A 13448-nucleotide genomic window follows, 5' to 3' on the forward strand; every position below is an offset into this window, starting at 1 on the left:
GAGCGAAATTTCTGTTATTTTTAATTAATAAAAAATGTAAGGGTCAAAAAAAGTTTAAAAGTTAGATTGCTAAAAAGCTAAAAACCTAATCTTTATTGCCTTTAAGATCATTGGGGTTGTTTGGCAATCAGCTGTTGGCTGTTGGCTTTTGGCTGGTTTCGTTGGCTTGTTTGACTGGCTGGAAGCATTGGCTGTATGTATTGGCTTTTTAAGTTGGTTGTTTAAGCCAGCTGTTTGCAAAAGTGTTTGGCAAAATTAATTGTGGCTGTTGGCTGTTTATTAGAGAGTTTGTGGGCCAACAAACCAAAAGCCAATCCAAAAAGTTGCTCCAGGCAGCTTTTTCATTTTGGATTAAAAGACAGCTTTTCAGCCAATCAAAAAGCCAATAACCAAACACTTTTTTTGGCTGTTTGACCAAATTGAAAAGCCAAAAGCCAATGAAAACGCTATTTGCCAAACAGGGCCATTGTCTTTAGAATTTTAAAATTTTTAATATATCGAATTTATAGATATATGTTTAAATCTAAACTAAACATAATTTTTTTCCAAAAAAACTCATATTCCAGTCCATCCGTCTAAAACCAGACCAGAATAGAATTTTATAGGACTGGAATTTTCTGGTCGGGTCCCGGTCCACATAATTTTTAGATTTCGGTCCACCAGTCCAACCGGTCCAATACTAATGCACATCCCTACTCACAAGTCACATCACACTGAATATCTTGGGAAGATTGATTGGAGATGAAAACTTGGCTTGATAATTTTCCAAGGCTCAGTCAAAATCTCAATTTCGATGAGAAACGAGTGAGATATGTCATTTTAAAAATGAGTTGACGGACTAATCCACGTGCGTGCAACCACATCTATGAATCGGCCAGCCGTACGTACGCAAGACGTTCCAATAAACCAATGCAATCTTCAATAAAAACACACGCCACTTTAATTTTAATCAGCAATGATAAAAGCCATTTAGAGTATAGTAGTTGAAAGTAGAGAAGTCTACATAGTCATGCCTATGCGCAAATATGAAGAATCATAGGCTCATAGCCACGGATAAACGTTGTTAAGCGCTGTACAACAATATTGTTGGTGAATTTGACGGTTTAATTAATCATAAATTAATAAAATTCTTTTTCTTGTTTTTTTTATCTCTAAGGACACAAAAATTATTAAAAGAGACGGTCTAATATTAATATAAAAGTAGACCTAATAGATTAAACTAGTCACCGAAATAAATTAACTTAATAACTATTAGGATAATTTTCTTTTTAATATTGGGCTTATCATTGCCTAAATTTAATTTAAAAGTAGGCGCTCTCTTACAAGACAAACTCCTAAGGACATATTTTCTTGAGCATAAAACAATTGAACTGAATTGATTGCATCTGAATTAAACTGAACTGAACATAATTAAATTATAACTGATAGTAGTGATAATAATATAATATAATATAATATAATATAATATAATATAATATAATATAATATAATATAATATAATACAATACAATACAATACAATACAATACAATACAATACAATACAATACAATACAATACAATACAATACAATACATCAATACTATACAATACAATACAATACAATACAATACAATACAATACAATACAATACAATACAATACAATACAATACAATACAAAACAATACAATACAATACAATACAATACAATACAATACAATACAATACAATACAATACAATACAATATAATATAATATAATATAATATAATATAAATAATAATATAATATATATAATATATATAATATATTAATATAATATAATATAATATAATATAATATAATATAATATAATATAATATAATATAATATAATATAATATAATATAATATAATATAATATAATCAATAAGAAATTCACAATAATGATTTACTAATAATAATAAGTTGTAAATAAAATAATAAAAAATTATTTTATTAAATTATTGTGATAGATGGAGTAGTCCGTAATAACAGATAAACTAATAACTTGATGAAAAAATTAGATATCGAAATATAGAATATATTTTATCACCCAACGCTTAAAAACATAATAATTAACAATATTATAATAATTAACAATATTATAATAATTAACAATATTATAATAATAATATTATTATTATTATTTAATAAAAATAATATTAAAAGCAATAGTAATAGGAGTAATAACAACAACAAGAATAATAATAATAATAATAATAATAATAATAATAATAATGATAATGATAATAATTGTGATCATGATATTAATATTTATAATAGGAATACTAATACTAATAATAATAATAATAATAATAATAATAATAATAATAATAATAGGGGTCTGTTCTCTTCGACATAAAACAACTGAACTGAACTGAATTAAATTAAATTGGACTGAACTAATTGCAACAGAACTGAACCGAACTGAATTGAATTGAACTGAACTGAATTGAAATGAATTGAAATGAATTAAATTATAACTAAGAAATGATCGTGGGAGCTGAACTGAACTGAAATGAATTGAATTGAGCTGAATTTAACTAAACTGAACTGGATTTAACTGAACTGAATTGAACTGATTGCAACTGAACTGAAAATAAGGTAGGGAGAACATACCCTAAATGACTGAAGTGAGATAAACTGAACTGAAAATAAGTTGGGGGAGAACAAAACCCTAAAATTAAGTATGAGGTTAAATTAATAGTCTATGGTTGAGATGGCATATATGAGATCAAAGACATGTAATTAATAATAGTCGATACTCGTCATGGACTCCTTGTTAAAAAAGAGCCCTAACAGGCTAATGGCTAACATAGACTTGGTTAAGCTGCCCTCACCCATTTGAGGCCATCTCACCTGCACTTTCTGTTAGCTGACTGATTCAAAGTATTTTTGGAGTATTTATTTAGTCTATGATTATTTATTGTCCCACACAAACACAATCATTCACGCAATTATTTATTGTCCCAAATATTGAAATACAAACTAAAATACCACACTTTATTTCGTTAAGCAACATTTGTTTTTAAGGGAAAGCAACTTAAATTGAGCAGAAACACTCAAATTATTACAAATTGAAGTAGAGATGAAAAGCATATTAAATAAGTTTACACAATAATTATTGTGTAAAAATACCATACTATGTATGCCAAACTACATAGTATAATTGATTTATTCAGCCTCGTGCAAATCAAAGGACAAACCAGTACCCCCAAGTTGTTGTTCCATCAATTTGTTCATCCTCTCGAGCATGGGAGCTGTAATATATTGAGTCCAACCTCCCACCTTCCCGTCCCTAAAGAACGCCTTGTTATCAACATGCTTGGTGTGCAAACCACTCTTATTAATCTCTAGTTCTTTAAGATTTTTAATACTACACAACTCTATAATTTCTTCGATGACACCCTCATTTGTTTCCTCAGTAGAAAATGGCATACCAATAAATTCTGCCAATTTCTTTAAATATAAAACGGGATTCTCCTTCAAATCCTCGTACTTTAAGAACAATACCTTATCAGGTTGTTCTAAACTCTGCTTCCAGTATCCAACTACATGTTCAAAAAACGGCCCAAATAAAACAGTACCTTGACAAAACTCCTCAAAATAATCTTCTATAGAAGGGGGTTGGAAATCTTCATCATCTCCCATCACCTTCTTAATCGCATTCGGATAAAAATGCCACTGTGATACGAGTGTGTCTAAGGGATTTCGACAAATGTATAAGATCTTAGCATTAGAAGTTTTGATAGATTCAGGAAGTGATGCGTAAGGGATGTGCGAATGAAGGAGCCTTGGTGCAGGTAGATCGTTAAGTTGATCCGGACGTGGGAGTTTTGGGTTTTCACCATAAACACCAGTTTCTAAATCATACACAAGTTCATGTGGATTATGAGTAAGTAAAGGGCTTTGTTTAGGAGGGTAAAGAGATCGATTTGTGATGGAAAAGAGTAAAGATTTCAACCAAGTGGTGCCAGTTTTTGGAAAGCTAGTGATGAAAAGATCAGTGTCTTGAGCAATGAAATGTTTTTGGAATGTAAGGATATTAGAGATACGAGAAGGAAGATGCCAGAAGTCTTGGATTTTTAGGAGTTGGATTTTACTACCCATCCAATTTACTTTTGGAAGAGATTGTTTCAGCTGATCAACTTCTTCTTCTTCAAGGACTCGCATGTCTTGTCTTTGGTTCATTGTAGTAGTTGTATTTTTCTTACTTATTTTGGATGGTTCAATGTTTATCCTCCTCATGTTTATTGCAATATATAGTCATAGAAGTACTATGTGATCGACCAGAATATATACTTCAAAATAAAAAAATGTGACCAGAATATATATTACTTCAAAAAAACATGTGAGTAGAATATATTCTATTTAGATAGTGAAACAATGAGCATATGTTCTATTGTCCCCTCAAAAAAAAAAAAAAAGAAGCGCACGAACAACACTCTTATTCTAGTTACTTTGAAGTTACCTTGTTGTTCTAGATGTTATGCAAAATATAGATTGTGTCATTTTCTTTTTTTGGAGGAACTTTTGAACAACTTCTGTTACATGTTATTTGACTTTAGATGTTGTAATAAAATTTAACTTTTGTTTCACTTTCACACACGTGGTCTTATAAGACCAGTAATTAGATATAAGATAAGTAAAGAGTGAGATTTGGCAAAGTTATGTTGTATGCTAATCAATACTTTATATTGTGTAATAACACTACAACACTAAATAAAATTACGGTAAGACCACCTTATCTAATGTCCTAAAAGGTACATTTTGTAAGTAAAAAGGGGCATGTTTAGATAATATGTCATCTTATATATACTTTAAAATGGTCAGTTCTAAAGTTCTATAAGTGACCCATTTTAGACAGCAAGTCACCCTGGTTTTTAGAGCCTCTACAGTATTCCCATGAGCACCTAGAAATAGGTGCTCCCTCTTACAACTTTTGCACATCTTATATATTTCATTTGAGCAAATTATGTGACAGTTGTGCAACAATATGCTTCGGTTACATAGTTTTAATTTTAAAGGCTACCGAGGTTCGGACCACCTAAGTATTTGAATGCTAATAGTAAATAATAATGCTAACTCATGTCATATATAATATTCTCTCTATACTAAAATATAGTGCTTGTATTCCATTTTAGATGTCCCAAAATATAGTGTTTATTTGAAATCTTTCTATTTTACTTATTTACTTTGTAATGATCCTATTCGTAATTGTTGTTCATTAAAATAAATTTTATGGGTAGAAACGCTGAGCACAATTTACCACAAGTTTCAATGAACGGTGTTAGGTATTTTTCTATAAAAGAAAAGGGGAAAAAACCATTGACTATCTGCAGGCGTGTTTTTATTTCGCCTACGCGGTATGAGCGCGTATTTGACTACCCCATTGTTAAGGTTTTATTGAAAATATTTTCGAAGTCGCCAACAAGTATTTAAAGGAAGACTCATAAACCTATTTGTGTATTGGAAAACCAAAGGCTATTTATAAGATAAATGAAAATGCGCTTCACGCGCCAGCTTAGCCAGGCTCGGAAGGTTGTGTGATGATGCACAAACACACTTGTCAGGCGCACATTGGTGCACCTAACACGGCATGCCCAATCATCAGTGGCCACGTGGCACACACTTCAAGAAAGATAAAATTGACAGCCTATGCACAGACAGAGAAGTGAGCTCGGCGCACGATTTTGTATGACACACAAGTCTATGTGGGATGGGCATGGGTCTAGGACCCTAACCGGGCCCTATTGGAGCCGACCCTAATTTTAGGATTTGGGTCCAATTTTTTCGGACCTTAAGGGTTCGGGTTTAGGTCCAAGTGAACTGTTTAGGGTCTGGGTCTTAATATTCTAGACCCAGACCCTACTTAGATCCTATACTTGGACCCTTAAGACGACCTAAGTCAGTTAATATTCTTTTTTACTTTGTGCATGTTTTAGAGAAAAACCTTCGTATTTATCCTAAAATTTTAAGTTTTGTAATTTAGACCCTAAACCTTATACCCAAATCCTAGATCCTACGATCATAGGCACTATCAAAATCAAGAAATATAAAAAATATTGACAATTGGGCAAAAATAAAGGAATATGCTAGACCCTAGACCCTGACCCTAGACCTTGTAGACCTAAGGGTTTGGATCTGGTTCCAACTTTTCTAGACCTGTAGGTTCGGGTTCGGGTTCGGGTTCGGGTTCGGGTCCGGGTCTGGGTCCAATAAAAACTTTAGGGTATGGGTCTAGGTCTGGGTGGACCCGACCTAGACCCTACCCATTTACATCTCTACTTGGCGCACGACCATACACTCAGCGCACGTTGGTGGGCTCGGCGCACCACCTTTCTTTTGACGCGTTTTGACAGCTTTTTGATAAAAATGCGTCGTGACAATTTTCTTTTATCTTTTGATTTCGAAAATCTGATTTTACGGGATAACATCCGATTTTAACTATGAAAAAATATCTTTGAAAATAGTTATTGAGATCCATGCCAACTTGTTGATTATTAAATATTTGAATCGACTGGCTTTATGGTGATTAATTATTTCATACTCCCTCTTGTTTTAATTAGTTTACCTGTTTTGACTTTTGACACTATTCACATACATGACTTTGACTATCTCTTGCGATATGTACTTGAGGAAAAATATATCCATGTGAGATCTTGTTAGATTCGTTTCAATTTATCGTTTATCCAAATATCAACTTTTTGTAATTTTTACTTATTGATAATTAGAGGTATTAAGATTCAAATTAGTGTCTCAGAAAATATGCTCAAAAAATGGGTAAACTAATATAAATCAGATAGAGTATATATTATGCTGGAATTAATGATGGAGTAAATAAACAATAATTTGAAATCTAGTTTTAGTTTTAAGTGCTTCTAGAGGTCTAGACCATCTAAGAATTTACATCCTAAATTAATTAATGTTAACCCATGTCAGAGATAATATATCCCCTCACTACTAAAATATAGTGTTTGATTTTCTTTTCAGATATCCTAAAATATATAGTGCTTAGTTCTACTTTTGGTTTTATATTTTTTTCATATTTGCCTAGAAAAATCGTGCCATCATTATTTATATGTTTCTTGAAATTAGCTTTTTGCTTTGTTTATTCAACCCTCAACCCAAGGCTTGAATAATTAATCATACATTACATTCTTTTTACCAACTATTTTTCATTCTCCCGCCTAAAATCAACTTTTTTTCCCCATAACATTTATTTAAAATAACAAAAATTCCTTATATTTCGGACTGTTGCAATCATTACTCCTACATTGTTCTTTTTCATGGAAACTATTATGTTGGTGACATTAGTGTTAAAATCCCGATTCGAATCTTACGATCCTATGATCAAGAAGGAGCTCACCGATCCCAATCCTACATAGGATCTTAATTTGTAGGATCTTTGGGTCCTATTCAACCACAAAAATTCACATGGTATGATATTAATACGATCCTACAACTCTACGATCCGATCCTATCATAAAAAAATCATAAAGTAATACCACATATATATGATATTTGTCATATATATTAGATATTGGTTTTACTTCAACCTTATACTATTGAAAAACTATCACCACTTGCTAATGAAATAAGTCATTACGTATGTGTAAATTTTAATATGAGGTTCTCACCATATTTTAGCATAATTATCTATATTTTGACGAATTGTAAGATTTTACGATTCAATCTCACCGATTCGATCCTACCAACCCCTCTGATCCAAAGTAGTATCTCGATCCTGATAACATTGGTTGGTCACTTGATATAAATTAGGGATCTTCATTGGACCTTTCCTTTGTAGTTACGAGAGGCTTTTGATCGATGGTATGGGTCTTACATGTTGCAAGTTTCTTCATCATCTTATGGACTCTTTGGAAAGAAAAGAATTCTTGAATTTTTTAGAATACCACCTCATCTTTGACTCATCTAAGAGATACGGTACTTCTTCAACTAAGAAGATTAAGGGATAGGGTGATCCTTTCCACTATCATTCAGTGACATTATCCGTAATCCACACTGTCTCTCTTGGCAAGCATAGCCCCTCATAGTGGTCCATCCCCCTTCGTCAATGCCTAAGTTTGTTTGATGCGCTACTACCAAATCTAGCTAAAATGAACGTTGATGCTGCAATTAATCCCCTCTCCCATCGATCGTGCATTGTCGGTGTTCTTCATGATCATCATGGAAAATGCATATGCTTTTTCTCCTTTTCCATACCGTCTATGGAAATCAATTATGCCAAGACTTTCGTCATTCACCGAGCTCCAAAAAATTTCCATGAATAGCTGTTGCATCACAAGAGTGCAGTCCGGACCGCACCAAACTGTAACCCAAACCGTTTTTTCGTGGTTTGGGTCGGTTTGCAGTTTTAAAATTGCGGCTTAGGCTATGATTTCAAGCAAATTGTGGTTTGGGTTGTATTTTAATATTTATAAACCGAACCGCACCATAAACCGAAAGTTTATATGATTTTTCTTTTTAAAAAATTTTATGTATTTTGAATTTTTTAAATACACTTGACAAGGTGGAATACAATTATAAAACTGAAAAAGAAGTTTGAGATAAAGAACTTGGACAGTTTTGATAAATTATCATTTATGTATGTCTGATTACCGATTATACTACTACATCTATGCAATCTGGCTCCAACAAATAGCAAAATTTTGGCTAATACATGCAATTCTCCTTAACAGTTCGTGAAGGAGGAAAAAATGGTTAAACTACAAACCAAACCGTCTCGTGCGGTTTGATTTTGGTTGGTTTGGGCAAAATTGCGTTGCGGTTTGGGTTATTTTTTTGATACACACTTTTACCAAACCCCTTTAATACCATGACATGACATACGTTTAGTTCCATATATTGTGCATTTTAAATCGTGCTCTTGGTGCCATTAGTGGTCTCAGACCACCTACGTACAAATTTGCATGAGTTCACACTTGCTACTCCTTTCTTTCTCTTCACGTAAATATTATTTTATTTTATTTTCTTCTTCTTCCATTTATTATCATCTTTCATTCATCCCCCATAAATTAATTTTTTTGCAACGTTTCACCAACGTTCATGTACAAACTTACAACTAAAATCATTCACCGGATTTAATGAAGAAAGGGAAAAGCCACATTTAATTCCTCCTCACAATTACCATAAATTAAACCCCAAAATAAAAACCCATCAAATCAAAACAAAATTTACACGGCACTTAAACCCACTTATCCTAAAACCATTACCTCTGCAAACCACCTCTCACTCTCTCTCTCCACAACTCTGCCATCTTCATCTTCCTCACCTAAAACCTTAAATGGCTCCCAAAAGAAAAACCTCCGAAGATACCAAAAGTTTTCCGGCTGAAAAAGCTTCACCCCTGGTTGATTATAACGAAAGCGAGAATGAATCTTCCAACTCAAATGAAGATTCTCTGGGTTCTCAAGCAAATTCGACTGAAAATGAAGTGCTTTCTCCAAAGAAAGAAGAAGATCTAGATGATGCTGAAACAGAGCAAGAAAAAGAAATCTTGGTACCTACAAAAAGGGGTAAGAAATCAAAATCCTCTAAGTATATCATTGGGTTTTGTGTCGATTTCACCTGGTGCAAGAAAATTAAGTGGAACCAGTTTCTTGATCTTGTTAAGTTTCAAAAATGGGTCAAAGTTTTGAGTTTTGATGAAGGTATTTATGAGAGTGAAATGAGTGAGTTTGTTGCTAAGTTTGAAAATACCGAGGGTTTATGCATAAGTGTTGTCGCTGAGAAATTGGTTCAATTGAATGCAAAATCCTTAGGGGAATGGTTTGATGTACCTAATGAGGGGTACAAGGAATATGTGAAGGGTCGGGCTAAGTTAAATGTGAATGGGGCTTCAAATGCTACTGTTTTGAGTTACTTTGGGGGTAAGGAGTCTAACCAGTCCCTAGATCAGAAAGATCTCTCTCCTTTTCATAAATTTTTGTTTCACTTAGTATGACGCTTTATTCCGCCAAGGACTTCCAAGAGGACTCAAGCAAGCCTCATGGACCTTTCCTTGATGTTTTGCCTTGCTAAGAACTTAAAAATAAACTTTCATGCTTTAATGATTTCTCACCTTTCCTACTGTATCTCCCACAACACCAAGGTGGGGTATGCAAATTTGATTTCTGTTATCCTCAAGAAGAATCAGATAAAACTCCCTTCCAGTACCTCTTTTGATCTGGAATCTAATAACTATTTGACCAAGGAGACCTTATCCAAGCTGTCTCTCAGGGTACAGGGTGGGATGTTAGACTTTGAGGTCGCGGAAACTAAAGGGAAGATTGAAACTGGGGTAAAGCGGAAGACAGAGGAGGAGGTCAGTGCTGAAGGACCTAGGTCTGTGTGTAAGAGTCAGAGAATTGCTCAAAACAAGGATCCCAAGGAACAAGGTCCGGGGGCAGTTCATATAGATCTTGAGGAGGATCAAGCTCCTTCAGGACCAAGGACAAAAGATTTTTCTCTTCTCTCCACCACTGGTCTTCATGGTATACTGCATGCAATTCAGGAGTCTCTGTCTCTCCTTCATAACAGAGTCCAGGGTCTTAAAGCAAGAGTTGCCCGTGTTGATCTTCAGCAGGAGCAGATCCTCTCACGTGTGCAGAAGGGAGAATCAGCTATTCGGGAGAAGATTGATTCTGTGGTCGGTGATTTCCTTGTTCGTCCCAAGCCTTCTAAGTCCTCCGATCCCTAATCCACTTCCCTCATTAATCTGATGAAGCAATTTCTTTTGGTTGGTTTGTACTAAAACAATGGTGACTAGTTGTTACTCTCTTTTATCACCCATCCTTTTCGGTGATAAAATATTTTGGTTTATATCTTTTCTTTTCTTACTTTGTGCTCTTTTCTCCTTTTCTTATTTTTATCTTGAACTTCGTTTGTACTTTTTCATGACTATGTGCTTTAATCTTATCTTAATATGCTCATGATAATATTAGGATGGCTAGTATTATTAGATGAGTGTTTGAGCTACTACGCATTGACATTGTTGTACATGAGTCACTCTTAGAGTACTGTTGGGTCCTTATTGTTTTTTATGATGACAAAAGGGGGAAGAAGTAGCGTGGCACATAAAAATTGCAATTCTAGTTTTATTCGGTTCTAGGTGATGATTTTTGGATTTTTCTTTTTCAAAACTGATTTGTGTTAATTTAGTTTTAGTTTTCTGATAGTTTAGTGTTTGATTTATTTTCTTAGTTATTTGTTAATTTTGTTTTAAAGACTTTAGCTCTTGATTCTTTTGCTTTAGTTATTTTTTTATTTCCAAATGCCTTATATTTGCCATCATCAAAAAGGGGGAATATTGTTGTATTTCATGTTTTGATGATGCCAATTAGGTTAATTTTACTATATAGTTTTATTTTGCGAAAAATATAAAATACCAAAAATAATGTAATGTTCAAATTTGCATTTATATCTTGTGGAGAAAGATTAATTATTTAATCTAAGTCAAGATATTTAATTTATACACTTTGAATCTTTATTATAAGGTATGTTTAATATTCTAGTAACTTAGAATCTTTGAATAAAAGATTCTTTAAGTTATTAGATATTTTGTGCTGTTGCAATTGTTTAAAAAACAGATGCAAGTAGCGTGGAGAAAATCATGGAGATGATCCTTGAATATCTCCAACAAACTCCAATAGCGTGGCATACAAAGTGAAACTAAATCCTTAAAGCTCTCCAACTAACTCCTCCACCTGCGCATTACTTGCTGGAAGATTAGACCACTAATGGAAAGTAGTGGGAAGTTTATTTTCCATTGCAAGAAGAGTGGAGGAAGTGCAGGAAATCGAGCCATGATCTCCATTACTCCTTGTGCAATTTGAGGAGAACATGGAGCACAACATGACCAGTAAAAGAAGATTTGCAGCAGCTATATAAGAAGAAATTATTTGAAGAAAAACTTGAGAACTTCAAGCGAAAAAAAAGTCTATCATTACTTAGAAAATTTTTCTTGTAATTTCTTCTTCATTCAACATACTCATTATTGTAATATTCATAGTGTGTGGGTGAGAGAAAATTAAGAATATTCTTGTATTCAAGATAAAGAGAAAGAGAAAGAGAAGAGAGAAGAGAGAAGAGAGAAGACTTCGAGTGAAGTCAAGAGAGAAAAGTCACGTGTTTAGGGGGAAAAGGTGACTGGGGAACAAGTTCCTAGAGGAACAGAGAAGGTCCAATATTAGGTTGTACAAAAGAGAGTCTTTTGGCCTAGTATATTAAAGAGAGTTTGAGTCAAAATCCCTCGTGGTCAAGGTTTTTCTTCCTATTGGGCCTAGGAAGTTTTCCTTGTAAAAATCTCGTGTGCTTGTCTCTTTCTAATTTCGAGTTTGTTTTAATTCCGCATTACAAAATTGAAAATTTCTCCTCAACTACAATTCACCCCCCCTCTTGTAGTTGGTCTAGTGTTCATACTAGAACAATAGTTTGATTGGTAATAAATCCATATTCATGATTGGCAATAAGTGATGCACGATGTAGGATAAGTATTTTGAAGTTAAATTATATAAATAGTGATGCATATAATTGAAGTTAAATTATGCATGATATTATAATTTGGTATGTGTGATAATGTAGTTTGGATGATGTAGTATAAGTATTTTGATGTAATGTAGGTTCCTCAGTTATATGAGATGAATGGAGAAATTTATGTGGGGGAAGGTGATATTGTTGAGGGAGTACATGTGGAGGGTGATGCATTAGTTGTTGTAACTACTCCGGTTGGCAAGGTAAGTGGTTGTAGGATTGGAGAAGAAGGTACCATACCCCCCCCCCCTTCGTTGGTATGGTGTTCCCTAGTTGGGACGGTGTTAAAAGTTACTATAGAAAATTTGCAAAGCAAGAAGGTTTTGGCATTGTTCGGGCAGCTTCATTGTTTAATTCTAAATCGGGTGTAGAAAGGAAGCGGTGTAGTGGGACGTGGACATGTGAGTGCTATGGTAAGCCGGATAATAGGCGTAAAAGAGTGAATGGTGAAAGAGTAGTAGTGACCGGTAGTATTGATTTTGAAGATGTTTTTGTGAAGAAAACAAAGAAGTGTGAATGCCCGACTAATATTTACGCAAGCATAAACAAATGTGGGGAGTGGGTATTGAAGAGAGTTGTACTTGAACAAAAGAACCATGATCCAACGTCATCTAAATCTCTACACATTAGCATGTATCGAAAGGAAGAATTGTATAATCATGTGAGGAGGAAATTGTTTAATGATTACAACTCTGGAGTGAAAATATCTCAGATACATGGATGTCTAGCTAGAGAAAGGAATGGTGTTGAGAATTGGGTTGTTACGGAGCGGGATTTGAGGAATGAAGTTAGTAAGGTGAAGAGGTTGAAACTAAAAGATGGTGATTACAATGCGATGCTTGAGTATTTTAATAAGATGACGGCGGGGAATCAAAAAAAAAATTCATATGCATCGTGTGGACGAGATAAATACTTTG

At 33.7% G+C, this 13448-nt stretch overlaps 1 protein-coding gene across 1 annotated transcript; it reads right to left on the reverse strand.

Moving 5' to 3' along the window:
• Positions 1-2973: 2973 nt before the first annotated feature.
• Positions 2974-4399, reverse strand: LOC104905170 (flavonol sulfotransferase-like). The gene has a single exon (XM_010693620.4). It carries the CDS (start codon positions 4243-4245, stop codon positions 3172-3174), a length of 1074 nt encoding a protein of 357 aa, XP_010691922.3. The 5' UTR covers positions 4246-4399; the 3' UTR covers positions 2974-3171.
• Positions 4400-13448: the final 9049 nt, after the last annotated feature.

The sequence above is a fragment of the Beta vulgaris genome, chromosome 3 (assembly GCF_026745355.1).
Source record: "Beta vulgaris subsp. vulgaris cultivar EL10 chromosome 3, EL10.2, whole genome shotgun sequence".
NCBI classification, from domain to species: domain Eukaryota; kingdom Viridiplantae; phylum Streptophyta; class Magnoliopsida; order Caryophyllales; family Amaranthaceae; genus Beta; species Beta vulgaris.

What these genes read in the sequence shown, in the direction of transcription:
- LOC104905170 (XM_010693620.4), bottom strand. Translation starts at nt 4,245, where the DNA reads ATGAGGAGGATAAACATTGAACCATCCAAAATAAGTAAGAAAAATACA.